Consider the following 17,864-nt stretch of genomic DNA (forward strand, 5'->3'; position numbering starts at 1 on the left):
ATTAAAGAAATAATGGTATCAATAATGTCTATGTGTTCATTTTTATGTATTTTTAGTTTGTGTAATTTATACTAAAAAGTAATACTGAGCGGAAAGACAGGTTTCTTTTTCTCAGAGATTTCCCAGTGATGGCAATAGCACTTAGCAGAGATGCTGATGGAACAAAATGTCCGTTTTGGTAAGGAGTTGGAGTAGATATTGCTCGATATTATGATTCTGTAATTGAGAAAGTGTATTGGGATGAATTGGGGATGATCAGGAATCAGATATGCTGTCTTGAGTTCCTTGTATTCCTGGTGAAAGGACAGCAGATACACTAACTATCTTTGACTACATACTTTTTTTTTTTTTGAAAAATGATGCTGAGAAAATGTTTGCCCACCCCCTCCTACTGAGAAATCAGACAGATTTTTGTAGGATTTCTTTCTTTTATTTCACGAAAAAAAAATCCAGGGACAGGTGGTGCAGTCATGGGTGTGGATTTAAAAAAAAAATTTTTTTTTTCTGGAACTTGCTGAAAAGAATAATCTGCCATCAGGTTTAAGAAAAAGAGAGGGATTAGGATGTATCTTAAGGCATTATTTTTCCTGCAGGGCTAAAGAATGTCAAAGAAACTAACCAAGCCCTATCATACAGACAGTAGTCATAGCAGCATCTAACTTCCATTGACAGAAGGGTGATGCAGATAATCCGGGGTTGTCTAGAGTTCACAGTCATCTTCTTTAGCTCCTTTGGGGTGTGTTTCAGGGAAGGTCAGTTTCTGGCACCGTGCAAGAGGGAGGGTTTGAAGCACACCTAAGCCCAGGAATACAATAAAAAAAATGATTTTCCACTCCCCTCTCACCCAAGCCAACTCTCTGAACAGATAAAAAGGAAGAGTCTCACCTTGTTGGGATAGGGGCTCAGTTGTACTCCGAACTGGGAATACCTTCTTTGAAAAAGCCACTGCCACCAGCCAGCTATCCCCTTATTCATCATGTCTCGTCAGTCTTTTGGGATGAGCGTGTCAGGAGGGAACAAGGGATTCAGTTCCAGCTCAGCTTGCTTCTCAGGTGGACAAAGAATGAGCTTCAACACCGTTTCCACAAACCGTGGATGTTCTGTCCGTAGTGGAGGTGGAGGTGGAGGTGCTGCCTTTGGCAGCAGAAGCCTATATAATCTTAATCAAGGGGGCAACAAGAGAATCTCCTATGGTGGAGTTGGCAGTGGCTTCGGTGCAGGTTTTGGTGGGGGTTGTGGCCAAGGGGGTGGAAGCTTTGGAGCTGGTGGTGGCTTCGGTGCCGGTTTTGGAGCTGGTGGTGGCTTTGGTGGTGCCTTTCAAGGTTGCCCACCAGGAGGCATCAAGGAGGTGACTATCAACCAGCATCTCCTGCAGCCCCTCAATTTGGAGATAGATCCAGAGATCCAGAAAGTGAGGGTAGAAGAGAGAGAGCAGATCAAGACTCTTAACAACAAGTTTGCCTCCTTCATTGACAAGGTGAGACTGTTGCAGAAATAATTTTCTTATTTTTCTAAACCTTTCCTTACTTTCTTCAGCATAGTTTTAAGATTATAGTACATGTAATTTATGAATTGCTTTAAAAAACAGTAAACCTTAAGTTATATGGAGTGATTTAAAAAGCTTTACAACGAATTATGTTGTCACTAAATCTCCACTCCTTGTTTTATATTGTATGTATACTTTGGGGAGAAATGATAAAATGTGGTTCTTGAGGGAATAATAGATAAGTTGTTTTAGAAATGTAAGAGAATAAGAACAGAAATGAAGGAGAAAAAAACAGATTTGCTGGGCACATCGATTGTGATTAAATTTGTAACTGTTTCATTCTCTCAAAGAATTCTGGGAACTGTAGTTTGGCAAAGTGCTAGAAATTCCCAAAGATGGCTCTAAGCCTAAAGGCAAAATAACTATCACATATCAGGATGTTGAAGAGAAATTAGACTCTCAATCTAGTTGAAATGTATGCTATTGATATGTTGTTACTTTGCATCTCGTGCTATTTTCTTATGATGTCAGAATCAACATACAGCCAATAAGAAATCAGTAGAGAAAAAACAGGCCAATAAGAAACAGGAATTTTAGTTGTCCAGTAATCATTATGTCAAAGGGCAGAAAAGTAGTTAGTAGATTTATTGGACTTCAATTACAGGATGTGTACTAGATAGATAGATATATGTGACCTTTAGGTAGGCTGCAAATCACTAACCATGGTTGTTAACTGTTCATTCACAGTAGTGATAGACACATGGTTGTGGTTTCCAATGACTTTTATTTGCAATTTCAGTACTCTTATCTCTCAGCCAACTTCAAGGATCCTATGGAAGAATAGGAAGTAAAACCTCTAATTCTAAATATGAGAGGTGACCCCGATTTTGAGCCATGTAGGGGAAAATACGGAAAGAAAGAAAAATAAAACATCCAAAATGGTTTGGAGAGAGAACAAAAAATAGTGCTAGCAGATGCCATGAATGTGCCTTTGTGGTAGATCTGGATTAGCAATCCTTGTGAATGTTCTATGGAAGATGCGGTGCTCCTGGTTCCTGTGGTTTGACTTATTTGGAGGCTTAGTGGTATGAAAACTTATTTTAGAGATGCGGTTGTTATCATCATCAGACAGACAACACCCGGAAAAGAGAATAACCTTACTAGTATAAAAAAGAAAAAAAAAACCATATTTGTCCTCTTGCATAAAGTATTTTAAGGCCATGGTTGCCAACAACACATGGCATGATTTCAAATTACCTTTGGTATGGTAATTGCTCTGTTCTGCCCAATGCTTTAGCTACTTTGTCCATAAGTCTTGATATTAATTTTTTATCATTAACGGAAAGGTTATGAGAACTTGATGAGGTGATATCCAGGCTTGATAGTAGTACTGATATGTACATGTAACGCACAGACTCCCCCCCCCCCCAGACCATTAGTTGACCTACCCCATGTTCTTTCACTCAAAAGGCAAGAAGAAAAAACTTAGAATATAAACTCTAAGTACTTTTGCATTAGTTGCTGCATTGCGTGTCTGCAATAAAATGTTTAATCTTACCAAGTTGTATGTGGGAATCTTCTATAGAGTCTAGTCAAGAAGACTGCCCAAAGATTGCACTGAGGTGAATGAGGCTCAGCTGTGAAGATGTATGCAAATTTTGTAGTTGAGAATTTGCTGGTGTTGGAGGCAGATATTGGTAGACTTGTAGTGGAGTACAGTAAGTTAGTATATTTCTTCAAAGGATTCATTGATGTAAAATGAGACACATCTTTTACATTTCATACTTAAGAGAACTGTTACTGATGTAGTCTCCTCAATATTCTTTGTTTTAATATTGCCAATAGCTCAAAATGTGTATTTGTAGCAGCAGTAAGTAAAATAACACATTGTTCTGTATAGACTGTCTTCATGATGATGAGAAATCCATCCAGAATCCTAATGTTTTCTATTGGGTTGAAGAATATTTCTCCATATGGTTTAAAATTCTGCTCAGTGTTGCCTGTGTGCCAATTACTGGCAGATGAGACTTGGGGTCTATCAGTAAACAAAGGTCCATATTCAAGAGAGAGAGAGTGAAGAGGACTGGATTCCGATACTCATTACTACTAAGAATTTGTAGAAAGAATATTTCTAAACAATCCACTCTGAATCATTCTAGAAGGCACAGAAATAAAATAATATCCGTCCTCTTTTTAGGTTCGTTTTCTAGAGCAACAAAATAAAGTATTGGAGACCAAGTGGAAACTCTTGCAAGAACAGGGCCATGGCACTGGCGGTCAAAAAAATCTGGACCACTTCTTTGAAGCTTATATCAACAATCTAAGGAGGCAGCTGGAAGGTCTTCTGAACGAGAGGCGGGGACTTGACTCAGAACTGAAAAACTTCCAAGATCTTGTGGAGGATTTCAAAAACAAGTAAGGGAAGAATTAATCCAAATTCATAGTCCTTGATAGTCTTTCATATAAATTCATGAAAATTGGGCTTTGTTAGATAAATGTCCAGTACTACTTCCCAGGGGTGGGTTGCTGCCAGCATTGCTGGCTGTTTGGTGCCTCAAAAAGTTTTGCTTCACACGTGCGCACGCCAGACGCATGCTACATGTGTGTGCACATTTGCAAATAAAAAGGCCTGCACATGTGCAAAAACTTAAAAAATGAAAAAAAATACATTTTTCCACTGAAAATTGCTCTTTGCATGAGCAGAACTGAAAAACAAGATGGCGGCCTGGTAGGAGAACCGGTTCGGGGTGCGTGGCAGCAGGGGTGGGTTCCTGCCAGTTCTAACCTCTTCTATAGAAGAGGTTCCACAAATCTACAGTGCCGTTTAGAATCGGTTCCAGCTCCCTCCCCCCGCCCGTCCGCACATCATCAAGATGAAGAGCGAGAGGAGGAATTCTGGGAGTTGAAGTCCACAAGTCTTAAAGCTGTCAAGTTTGAACACCCCTCGGGGTTTTTTTCTAAAGGGTTAGGGATGCAAGGGTCTTGTAACTTGACAGCTTTAAGACTTGCACACTTCAATGCTAGAGTTCCTGAGCCAACATGAATGGAGGAGGAATTCTGGGAGTTGAACTCCACAAGTCTTAAAGCTGTCAAGTTTGAACACCCCTGGGGTTTTTTTCTAAAGGGTTAGGGGTGCAAGGGTCTTGTAACTTGACAGCTTTAAGACTTGCGTGCTTCAAATGCCAGAGTTTCTGAGCCAACATTTTGGTTGCTAAGTAAGAGTGTTGTTAAGTGAGTTTCACCCCATTTTACAAGTTGGCCACTCCCACTCAGTCACATGGCTGGCAAGCCACTCCCACCCGGTCACATGGCCGGCAAGCCACTCCCACAAAGCAGGCCACACCTACAGAAGAGGTTCTAAAAAAATTTGAAACCCACCACTGCGTGGCAGGCATGGGTTGCTGCAGGTTCCAGTGACTCAGGCGGCCAAGTTACTACCGGTTCGGCCGAACCGGGCTGAACTGGTAGGAACCCACCTCTGCTACTTCTGTCTCATGAACAAGCTGGAACAATCTACTCATGACATTTCGAGGGGGTGTTTTTTCTTTACAAGCTGATCCATTTCTTCTCCTTTTCAACTCACATGCTTAATTATCTACCACATAGAATAGAAAGACATGTCTTAGCTCATCTTTCTCCTCCCTTTCTTCTCTCTCTGTATCTATCAGTGTGGGCTACATTCACTGAATCCTGCCAATAATCTGTTTTATGAAACGTTTTTAATCTTGGCTGCTGCGCACTGTCCAGTTTTTAGGGAATGTACATCTGATTGGGGAGGACTTGCTCCTTTGAGATGCTTATACAGGTAGTCCTTGACTTACAACAGTTTGCTTAGTGACCGTTGAAAGTTACAACGGCACTGAAAAAAGGGACCTATGACCATTTTTCACACTTATGGATGTTGCAGCATCCCCCGTGGTCATGTGATTTACCTTCAGATGCTTGACAGCTGACTCACATTTATGATGGCTGCAGTGTCCCCAGCTCCCCTTTGGGTGACCTTCTGACAAGCAAAGTCAATGGGGAAGGTAGAGCTATTGAACAACTGTGTTACTAAGTTAAGAACTGCAGTGATTTGCTTAACAAATGTGGCAAGAAAAGTCATAAAATGGGGCAGAATTCACTTAATTTTCCACGTAGCAAATTCATAAAATTCAATTAGCAATATAAAGTTTGGGCTCCATTGTGGTCGTAAGTTGAGGACTACCTGTAATTTAGACCAATATAATAGGGTTGAATTCCAGAACCTTTTTAGCACAGCTTCTTTTGCTTCATATTGCTCAAAACATAGATATTACCTTCAGCTATAAAGTAATGCTGTACAATAGCCCAAGCTTGGGAAACTTATTTTCCTCAGCATCTAGAACAGTGTTTTGTAACCTTGGTAACTTTGCAATGTGTGGACTTCAGAGCTCAGAATTCTTTAGGGAGCATGTGCTGGAGAAACACACTAATCTAAACGGTCCTAAGTCTGAATAAATTTGATAAACAATGAAAAGCAGTATGTGAGTTACAAATCTGTAGAAGCTGAATGACTCACAGAATAGTTAACGGTAAATAGATCTGTCATTTTCTTTCATTTGCATGCCACAAATATTTTAAAGCATTTTGATTGTTAGGACATTTTAGAAGTCATGGTTAATCCTATTCCACTTTCCATATCTTTAAAAAATAGGGGATTACAAATATGGAAAAAAATAAGCGTATTTGATTTCTTAGTTAAATATTAAATTATTATGGTTGGTCAATCAGATTATCAATCCTATTGAGTTGTTGTTGCTGTTATCATCATCATCATCATCATCATCATCATCATCATCATCATCATCAACAACAACTCCAAAGCAAAGACTCTTGCAAAGGGGTGCAATGGCTCAGTGGTTAAAGATGTTGAGTTTGTCAGCTGGAAAGTTGACAGCCCGGGTTTGAGACTCGAGCTCCGCTTAATAGATTAATAGGTACCATTTTAGTGGGAAGGAAACAGTGTTCGTGTGCCTTTGGCATATAGCTGTGCTGGCCACAAGACTATGGAAAATGTCTTCGGACAACACTGGCTCCCTCGGCCAAGAAACGGAGATAGCACTGCCCTCGAGAGTCAGACATGACTGGACAGGGAAACCTTTATCTTTTAAAGATTCTTAAAGAATTTGAAATGCCGTAGTTTAGAAAGTGTGAATGAATGGATGGTACATTGGAGACCATAGCATCAGACACTCAAAAAGGAGAAATTTAACCTTTCTTTCTCTTTGTCAGGTATGAAGAAGAGATTAACAAGCGTACTGCAGCAGAGAATGATTTTGTGCTCTTGAAAAAGGTAAGCGTTTCAACTACAATGATGAAGGGATGAAAAGGAACACTGGTTTGAGTTAAGGAGCGGCTGATTGTAGCAATAGGTGCTTCTTGTTCAAAGTTTTAGGATATTCCCACAGTGCCCTTCCCATTAAATTATGCTTGCCTTCACATTGTTTGCAATAAATCCTACTGCTTCTTTATGAGTTGAGAGAAAAAAAAATCTAAAATGGTACCTGTAGGAGATGACCAGGCTGAGCCCAAAGGAGGGAATCAAACCTGTCATCAGTTTGGAGTCCCTTCACACCCACAAGAGACCCAAGTCCAGCCTTTCTTGAATTCCATTGACTCTTATTTGCCACCAACTTGCCTTGACTGTTAGTAGTTAGGATTTTTGTTTAGAGATAATGTGCAATAAACCTGTACTCATTTGAACAACCCTGGTTCCTGATTTCTTGTGCCTGACAGTATCAGTTTCCTATAATATCTACTTCCATGCTGTTGCTTGTAAAAGATTGGGATTTGCTTGAGCACCATGTTCACTGTATTAGAGATTAATATAAAATAACACTGACCAAGAGTAACTATATTGTCTAGGAAGTTGAAAATGTCCACAGCAGGTAATAAGTAGGGAAAAGAAGTAAGATGCTATTAGTTGACATTGATAAGACGTATAGCTGCTTTTGATGTTTGGTTAAAAGACTTAGATGCTTTCATGCCAGACTGAAAATTGCACTTTAAAAGAAGACATGAAAATAAAAAAAAGAGAGAATTGGAGTCATTTGCTACCATTCCCGTTTATCCATGAGCGCTTACAAACATAATTTCTATGTAACAGAACAACATTCTTGGCTCCTTGTGTTGTGGTTTAATTCTGAAACTGCCATTTTTAGAAGAAACACTATCCTTTAACTCAAGATCATTTTCATCATCTTTAATGTCAGATGCGCAGAAGACTGAACCATCTTTTGTTTTTCCTCCCCCAGGATGTAGATGCTGCTTACATGAACAAAGTGGAACTGCAGGCAAAACTGGATGCCTTAACAGACGAAATCAATTTCCTGAGGTGTCTGCATGAAGCTGTAAGTAAATGTGATCACTAATACAAGTAACATGGCACGTGATAGAGCTCTTGTTTTGAGAGACTGTGGACATTTTTGAAATTTGCAGAGCACATTGTGGACTCTCTTGCATAAGGTCCACAAAATCTGGTTAACACACACAAACACACACACACACACTTTCCAGAGTTCAAACATGAGCATGGGTTTGATGTTGTAGTTAAGATGCTGGAATAGAAACTGGGAGGAGATGACCTCTGCCTTGACCTTATGCATGGAAGCCAGCTAGTTGACTTTTGACACACATGACATAATTGTTATTGTGGGGAGCAGAAACCATTATGTATACCACCTTGAAGTAACACAATGAAAGCAAGATATAACAAAAAATTCACAAATACATTGGAGAAAATTAACGTGTTCAGGTTGGATTAATTAAGGTGATCGGATTTCCCTTTGCAGGAACTGAGCCAGATGCAGCAAAGTGTTTCTGATACCTCTGTTGTCCTTCAAATGGACAACAACCGGAACTTGGACTTGAATAGCATCATTGCTGAGGTTAAAGCTCAATATGAGGACATTGCCCAGAAGAGCCGGGCAGAAGCAGAATCTTGGTATCAGGGCAAGGTGAGCTTTCAAATGTTTATACGCTTTTCCAATATAGAATAATCCTCCGATGAGACATAGGTATATCATGTGCAATACATCTGAGTAAGCTCTCTTGGAGTGCTTTGACCATTGAACTGTACACTCTTAGGGGACACAATAAACAGTGGGTGGACATTAAAAGCTGCCTTATACTGAGTTAGCCCTTGGGTTTATCAAAGATCTGAAGCATCCTCCTGGGGAAAGTCTAAGGGGTTGCTAAGAGTTGACACCAACTTGATGATACATAATTACTCAATCAGTCAATGGGTTTATCTGGCTGAAGGCATCTTCCAGAGTTTCAGAGACAAGCTGCTATTTGTAGAAGCTGTGCATTGAACCTATGCCCCTCTGCTGCCAAGTACTAAAATGCCAAAGGGCCTTTTGGTCAAACCGGCCAATGATCCATTTGCAGTACTTCAGAAAGTTGAATTATAGACAAAGCCTTTGAAAAAGTGCATTTGCTATAATCACATCTGTTCTGGAGACAGCTTTGTTAAGATATGACAGCATTTGGGGAAACCTTAATTAGTTGGGCCTTGCTACTAAAGATTTTCAGATGTAATCTTTCACTTCCGTCTTTTTTTTTTTGGTGGAATGCTAGTATGAAGAACTGCAGGTGTCAGTTGGGAGACATGGTGACAGTCTACGCGACACCAAGACTGAGATCGCTGAGCTGAACCGGACAATTCAGAGGATGCGGGCTGAAATAGACAATGTGAAGAGGCAGGTGAGGCCAGAAGATTTTTGTAGGACTAAATTTCTTCAGAATTTCCTAATGTGTAAAAACCTCATTTGGTTAGCCTGAGCTAGTTGTTGATGCCTTAATTGCAACAGTGTGAACAGAATATAAAATTAAAAAAATGTGTCAAGCAAGAAGATGCAATCTCAATGTTCTTGTTTTCCATAAACTACAGTATAAGTTTCCTAGTACACAATAACTTTGATAATTGAGTTATCAGTGGGAGGCACTGATGTCCTTTGGGTAATAATAAAAAGACCCTTAGAAGCATCATCTCCTATTTTAGCTATTTGTTTTCTCCTAAAAGCCTCTTGGACTATGGAATACCACTATGGTATATTTTCTGATGGTGCCAGTGTCCTGCAGGCCTGTAAGAAAATGTCAGAGAGGAGTAGGGACACCGTTATAATTGTATTTGTATTTATGTTGATGGACAACTAAGACACCAGGCTGGAAAGTCGGGGACCATAAGTTCAAGTCCCACCTTAACCATGAAAACCAGCTGGGTGACCTTGGGCCAGTCACTCTTTCTCAGCCCAACTCACCTCACAGGACTGTTGTGGTGGGGAAAATAGGAGGAGGAAGGTGTATTAGACATGTTTGCCACCTTGAGTTATTTGTACAAATAATAAAGGCAGGGTACAAATAAATAAATGGACCCAGGAAGAAATACTTTTGCGATCTTCACTGTTCTACAGAGGTTTCCTTTATCTTCCAGTGCGAGAAGCTGCAGGCTTCCATTGCAGAAGCTGAGGAGCGTGGTGAACTGGCACTCAAAGATGCCAGAGAAAAGCTCTCTGAACTAGAGGAAGCTTTGCAGAAGTCTAAGGAAGAGATGGCCCGTCTCTTGAAGGAGTACCAGGAGCTGATGAACGTTAAGTTGGCACTTGATATTGAAATTGCTACCTACAGGAAATTGCTGGAAGGAGAGGAGAGCAGGTGGGTGAAATGTATTTGAATGGGCAAGTATCCCAAATGTCCATGAAGGGACAATATAGGAGTAGTGGTGGTTCCCTATAGGAGACAATATAGAACTAGTGGTTCGAATGCACTATTGCAGGCTAATTCTGCCCACAGCCAAGAGTTCGATTCTGACTGGCTCAAAGTTGACTCATCCTTCCATCCTTCCGTAATTGGTACAACGAGGACTCAGATTGTTGGGGGCAATATGTTGACATTTTTAAACCACTCAGAGAGTGCTATAAAGCACTGTGAAGTGGAATATGTAAGTCTAAGTGCTATTGCTAACGACAAAAAAATTATGCTAAAATCTAGCACATGTTCCTGTTTTCCTGGCCCCATTTGTTACCTTTTGCACTGTGGATCCAGTATGCCACTCAGAAATCAATGCAACTTTAGACCCAGAAAAAGATTTATTGAGTTCTCTTCTTGTGAGAAATCTGGCTGAGTGCAGCTCTTTGAATGCTTCAAGGTGATTGTGTTGAAAAAACAGAGTAAACCTAAAGCTTTTTCATGTTTTTCAACCTCAGCAACTTTAAGATGTCTGGATTCCAAGTCTCAGAATTCTGGGAATTGAAGTCCACATATCTGAAAGCTTCTGAGGTTGAGAAACGTTGACCTACAGGGAATACATACTACAAATGTAGATGACCCAACTCAGATAAGGTTTTATTTAAGCGTAGTGGAGAGACGATCCACACGACTTAGATATTTTTATCGATCACTCAGAGTCATGGCAGAGTAATATGAGATAAATATCATGCTTATCTGAACTGGAAGGACTGAAATAATAATCTGGAATTATTTCCTAAAAGTTATAAACTTAATGACCAAACAAGGAGGTTGCAGTACATTTATTGTAGCTCTATGGCAGACGGTACTAGCAAAGTTTAAAGGGATTTCTTCATACTGATTACATATTGTTTTAAAGCATTTTATATGGTTGCCCAATTGAACATAACCATTACTAACACATTATAAATACCACTTTTTCTTCACAGGATGTCTGGAGAGTGCCAAAGTGCCGTGAGCGTCTGTAAGTAAAACTAGTCTTATGTTTTTATTCATAATCTACTTTTCACAACTAAATAAAAAATCCAGAATAAACTCTCTTTTCGTCATGTGCATGGCGGCAAAGCTGATTTTTGTTAAGCGTTATAGGACTGTCCTATTCATCTAAAACCAGTGGTGGGATTCATCCAGTTTGCACCACTTCTGGAGAAGCGGTTGTTAACTTTCTGAGCAGTTTGGTGAACTGGTTGTTTGGAGGAATCATTAGGGCAGAGAACTGGCTGTTAAATTATTTGAATCCCATCACTGTCTAAAACCCATCATAAGTCTTGTCTGCAGGGGAATCTAATGCAAAGTTAATGTAATAATTTAACTACAGAACTTTGCAATAGTGCAGAAGTGGTAAATTAATTGCCCTCCGTATATTTCTGAAATACAACCATAGCATTCTACATGACCAATAATGAAGGGCAGCGATAGTGAAGTGGTCAGCCATCTGGTGAGCCATGAATTCTAGTAATGAACTTTGCTGCAAATACATTTTATTTATTTGTTTATATAACCATCTAACTTGCCACAGGCGACTCTGGACAGTGCTCAATATACATGTTTAATGGTCACCATGCTGAATCTCTCTCTCTCACTCCCTCACACACACAATGGTTACAACATGGCTGTTTGGTAGCTTTATGTCTATGTATGACTTTTTAAAAAAAACATTAAATCTGACATCCAGATACAAGTTTGAGGTTTCCCCTCTCCTCCCTTCCTTTTTTTTAAACACAACAAAAAGTATCAGTTGAACTTCATGCATAGACGTTAAGTTTTATTTTATTTTATTTATTTGTTTTGCCAAGCGTGTAAAAGATAATCGATATAGGTACATGCAAGATTATGAATACATGAAATGGATATGAATAAATGGGGTTGTTAGGACAAGGACGGTTGTTACATTGGTGCGCTTATGCATGCCCCTTACAGACTTCTTAGAAATGGGGTGAGGTCCACAGTAGACAGTCTAAGGTTAAAGTTGTGGGTATTTGGGGAAGAAACCATGGAGTCAGATAACGCATTCCAGGCATTGACCACTCTGTTGCTGAAGTCGTATTTTCTGCAATCGAGTCTGGAGCGGTTTACCTTAAGTTTGTATCTATTGTGTGCTTGTGTATTGTTGTGGTTGAAGCTGAAGTAGTTCCTACTTCAAGTTTCTACATCAAGTTCCTAGGAAAGAATGTCTAGGATGAATCAGATTTCCTTGCTGTTTCCAGCCATGTTCAACATCATGGTTGTTTCCATTGTAACCACCATTGGGAAGTGTTTGCCTTAATGAAACTTTTAATAATCTTGGTTCTTTTTTCTTCCAGCTGTGATAGGCTCTTCCATGACTTCTGGTGGAGGAATGGGTGGTAGCTACGGAGGAGGATCATGCTTTGGAGGAACATCTGGTGGTTATGGTGGCTTCAGCTCTGGAAGCGGGAGAGGTGTATGCAGCATAGGTGGAGGAGGAGTCTGCTCTGTAGGAGGAGGGTATGGAGGAGGATATTCCTCTAACTGCGGAAGTGCCATTGTGAAAAAAACTACCACCTCCTCCTCTTCCTCCTTCATGAGTTCAGGCAGGAAGTAACAAGCAACAGATCCAATGACAGCCTACCACTGGATCAAAGAAACATTCTTCTGATGATCTTCACCAAGCATACCCAACCCAACCTTGGCATCTTTCAGAGAAAAGAACTTTGTCTCTTACAACCCCTGTGTCTGTTTTCTCAGAATATATCTAGATCTTGCATTCTTTGTCCTTGACTCATTATCACATTTCATGCCCAAATATCAATCAGAATGAATCCATCATAATAACAATTGCAAAACACATCCAGGCTATGTTTGCATAAACTAAAATAACAAACATAGTTTCATGACGTAGAAGTTTATGTCAAGTATGTGTGCTTACGTTGATCAATACACACATTGTTGAGTGATAGGAGTAAAGATTCTGTGTTGCCCCGACAGGGAGATTCGTTTCCCTATTTCCAAAACTCTGGGATTTTTTTTCTTGGTCTTTTTTTCCATGGTCAGCTGAGAAAGGCCTGGAACAGGTTTAGATAGGAGTGGAAAAGTTTTTGATTATTGTACACAAAGTGTAGGCTCCACCTACCTAGAGTTAAGTGCTATTTTAGGGCCTTATCATTTCAGTGAGAGAGAAAAATAAGCACTTATTGAGAGCATATCCAGTTAAGAAAAAAAAAAAGTGGGATCTTCACAGATTTAACTTTGTCTGAATTATGCCCCATTTTCCTTCCTTCTTCCTTTCCTTTCTTTCTTCGTGGCACTGAAAACTTCTTTGGTCATTTTAGTTTTTGAGTTTATTGTCTTTCATGGGTGTATGACTATCTGCATCTCAATAAAGCCTCAGTAAAGAGTGTGTCAGTGTGTTCTGCTTTTTATACCCTGGCCTTGTGTCATGAAAACTGTACTGTACAAGTAGAGATCTGAGTCCCATACAGTGGGAACCTTGGAAAATGTAGCTCAAATAGAGCCAGACTCCTCAGAACTCCTGGCATGTTCTATGAGTCTATCAGGGGCATCCACTGCAAATGAACTTGCTGAAAATCACTACACGTCCGTAGTACAGATGTCCCTAAATAGTAACTGGCATCATTATAATAATTCAAATTTCAATCATATTGTTCAGAATCTAAAATGACTTTAACTCCAATTTTTGAACCTGATTTTAAGGACTGCTTTAAAAGTAGGATACTCATTTATAATCTTGGGCAATCATGTTAGACCTCAACAATCCACTCTTATTATAGTTGTTTTCCCCACACTCTACACCTAACAGCCCCCATCATTTCTTAAAATTGAAACAACCCCCCCCCATCCTTACAAAGTACCGAGAAGACAGACTGACCTATAGTATTGAAGCCACAATTAGTAACACTTGCGGTATGAGGCCAAAATTCAGTATTCATGATGTCTCATTTAAAGTTGCTGCATGTATTTATTTCAGAGGGTGACAATCCTCCCCCAGGGATCGTATTTCCTTTGTTCTACAGATGTTCTGAAGTTACACCTCTATGAAATTGACAGAATTGACAAAAAAAGTGATTAGATTTTAATGGAAAACAATTTCAGGGAAGCAGCTTCCCACGTGAAACCAATGGGGTTTCTTGTACTAGGATTCTTGTATTAAGCCTTCCCACAAAAAGTCTATATAGCAATAGCACTTAGACTTATATACCGCTTCATAGTGCTTTTACAGACCTCTCTAAGCCTTTTACAGAGTCAGCCTATTGTCCCCAACAATCTGGTTCTCATTTTACCCACCTCGGAAGCATGAGTCAACCTTGAGCCGATGAGATTTGAACTGCCAAACTGCAGCTAGCAGTCAGCTGAAGTAGCCTGCAGTACTGCACTCTAACGACTGCACCACCTCGGCTCTATATGAATTTGCCCATATTGTGTTCCAAATTAAACCAGGGATTAATGCAAATCATCTTTGTGCATTAAGAACAGTGTGCTACAAGAAAAATAATGAAGGGCCCTTGATGCTCTCTGAGCTTGATTATTTTCTTGTAGATGTTTCATTACCTAAACTAGGTAGTACTATCAGTGCATCAATGATGTTACCTAGTTTGGGTAATGAAACATCTGCAAGAATACAATTAAGCTCAGAGAATGCCAAGGACCTCATTTCAATCCTGAGCCACAAACAAAGTCCCTTATGCTTCATGGCTCTTAGACAATCGCATTATAAAGTTGATAGTTCCTCTGCTGCATCACATACCTAGGATTCCCTTCTTCTTTTCATTCTTCAGCACTTTCATCTCCTGAAAATGTCCTTTGCAAAATAAGAAATATGACTGCCCAGTGGTGGATTCATTTATCTTTCCTATCGGTTCGCAAATGTGAGCGCACGTTCTGCGTCTGTGCATGTGCACCACCTTTTGCACATGCGCAATGCTCGTGCATTATGTTGGGCCTCCTGCAGCCACCGCTACCGGTTCGCCCGAACCAGAGAGAACCAGCTGAATACCACTTCTGGACTGCCCCCCCATCTCAAAATCCAAAAAGTTAAGGTTGCTGAGTTTGATTAGTAAGGATTCCTCTCACTTTATCTCAAATGTCTTGGGGTACCCTCTCCCTGGTCTACTTTTTCATCCATGGCAGGGGAGTGGGATAAACCAGCTGTGCTAATGTCATGGTTGAGAAGGATTTGGCCTCTGAACAACATGGCCAGAAAATAGAGCTCCTCTTCTGCATAAGCTGAAGTGTTGGGGTGTCTCTAGAATGCCTTAGGTTGCCATTAGATGATTCAAGTGGATTTAAATGCATGAGAATGGGTGAGTAGTTAGTTTTTGTTTCTTTGTGAGAAGATAACACTGTATCTGAGTCAATATCTGCTGAGAGGGCTAAATGAAGGATAGTCACTTTCATTTTGCAATTTGATATTAGTACATGCTTAACCACCCACAAATAGCAAGGAAAGAAGTAATACTTCCCTCAAGGAATTCCTCCCAATCCACAAGCTTAGCAAACCTGGAGTTATGTTCCTATCATAGCAGGTACCCACAGCATAGATCAATGATGGCGAACCTTTTTTGGTTCACGTGTGAAAAGCAGGGGGAGCACAAGGGGATCATGTGTGGGTGTGCCACACATGAACATGCTTCCCCCCTCTGCACACATGCACACACAATCAGTGCTCCCCCCCTGCTTTTTGCGCTCTTTTTTTTGCCCTCCCCAGGCTCCAGAGGCTTTCTAGAAGCCTGGGGAGGGCCTCTGCAGTGCAAAAAGCCAGTCCTATGGGCAAACCGGAAATTCAGGAACAGACTTCCAGCTTGCCCGTAGGGCCGTTTTTCGCCCTCTGGAGTCTTCAGGGAAGCCTCCTGAAGCCTTCTAAAGGCTCTGGAAGGTGAAAAATGGCCCTATGAGCAAACCGGAAGTCCGCTCCCGAACTTGCGGTTTGCCTGTAGGGCTGGTTTTTCATGCTCTGGAGGCTTCAGGGAAGCCTCCGGAGGGTGAAAAACGGACTCAAAAGAAGGCTGAAGTCAGCTGGCCAGTGCGCGCATGTGCGCTGGAGCTGACAGCTCAACGCATCATGTGCCCTAACAAATGGCTCCGTGTGCCACCTGCAATCACGGGGATAGATGATCTAATAATCAACCAGACCAACAAATAGAATAGAATAGAATAGAATAGAATAGAATAACAGAGTTGGAACGGACCTTGGAGATCTTTTAGTCCAACCCCCTGCCTAGGCAGGAAACCCTCCACCACTTCAGACAAAAGTTTATCCAACATTTCCTTAAAAACATCCATTGTTGGAGCATTCACAACTTCTGGAGGCAAGTTGTTCCACTGATTATTTGTTCTAATTGTCAGGAAATTTCTCCTCAGTTCTAAGTTGCTTCTCTCCTTGTTTAGTTTCCACCCATTGCTCCTTGTCCTGCCCTCAAGTGCTTTGGAGAATAGTTTGACTCCCATTTCTTTATGGCAGCCCCTGAGATATTGGAATACTGCTATCATGTCTCCCCTATACCAGTAATACCATAGCAAGACTCTGAAAGAGGAAATGGGGCAACGGATCCATTCTGCTCCCTCTCAAACCCCACACAAGGCAAGAAGGGGCACAGATACGCATACGTCCTTAACCTGAGATGCACCATGCTTATCAGGGTTTGATCCTCCACACTGAAGCCGAGACTAATACTAAGGGAGTGGCACAGACATACTTTTAACACATCTTTTTAAGTTGATGAGCAATGGTGTAGGCTGAATTGTGTAGAGAAGGTCTCATACTATAGTATAACTAGGGCTGGATCATGGGGACATAGTTTAGAGATACACAGAAGGGCTTGATCACCAAGCTTCCCCAGAAAACAATAGGTGAGAAGGCACCAGCAAAAAATCCAGTATCTGTAATATTGTTTGCTGAGCCTATGGTCTAATCATCCTTGCTATTACTTTCTTCTTCTTCTTCTTCTTCTTCTTCTTGCTCTACTCTAATTGTATCACTGGCCTCATACACACTGTCCCATTTTTAGTTTCCAGATGCCAAATAGCTCTATGATAAAATCAGAAGCTCATCACAGATCAATTATATGCCTAGGAACAGGATTTGCACTCAGGTACAATTTTAATTTGTGGGACACTTTTAATTGCAAAATTCTGTACATACCGGCTGCAAAACCTGAGCAAATTTTAGCTGGAGAAGGCCTGAGATGAAACAGAGAATGCCTTTAAGGCATTAAGGAGGAGAACAATGCTCTTGGCACCTGCCTCCCTTCCCTAACCCTTGTCTGATTGCTTTATAGAATTGTCTAGACTCTTTTGACAATGAACCAGTAGCTTGGTTTTAATTCAATGTGAAGAACTATTTTATCCTAAATTAGAAGCATCTTTGCAGCATCTGGATACAATAGTCCAAGTCATCAAGTGGGACAAGACCTGCTACCCTCCTCCAATTAGGTTTCTCTAGCACCGTGATGGCAAACCCATGGTACGCATGCCACAGGTGGCACATTAAGTCATATTGGTGGACCCATGAGCTTAGCTCCGGCACACATGCACACACCAGCCAGCTGATTTTTGGGCATTCTGGGCCCACCAGAAGTCAGGAAACAGGCTGTTTTCGGCCTCCGGGGTGGGGGAGGCGAAGGCCATTTTTGCC

General features: G+C 40.8%; 1 protein-coding gene across 1 annotated transcript; it reads left to right on the top strand.

Moving 5' to 3' along the window:
* Positions 1 to 976: 976 nt before the first annotated feature.
* Positions 977 to 13,592, top strand: LOC309382904 (keratin, type II cytoskeletal 75-like; the record flags this gene model as incomplete). The annotated part of the gene is made up of 9 exons (XM_081934866.1): positions 977 to 1,477; positions 3,684 to 3,901; positions 6,740 to 6,800; positions 7,762 to 7,857; positions 8,299 to 8,463; positions 9,086 to 9,211; positions 9,942 to 10,162; positions 11,185 to 11,219; positions 12,559 to 13,592. The coding sequence occupies 9 exons, from the start codon at positions 977 to 979 to the stop codon at positions 12,816 to 12,818; spliced, it is 1,683 nt and encodes a 560-aa protein (XP_081790992.1). The 3' UTR covers positions 12,819 to 13,592.
* Positions 13,593 to 17,864: the final 4,272 nt, after the last annotated feature.

Source organism: Natrix helvetica (assembly GCF_964273705.1).
Source record: "Natrix helvetica genome assembly, chromosome: 1".
Taxonomy (NCBI): Eukaryota; Metazoa; Chordata; class Lepidosauria; order Squamata; family Natricidae; genus Natrix; species Natrix helvetica.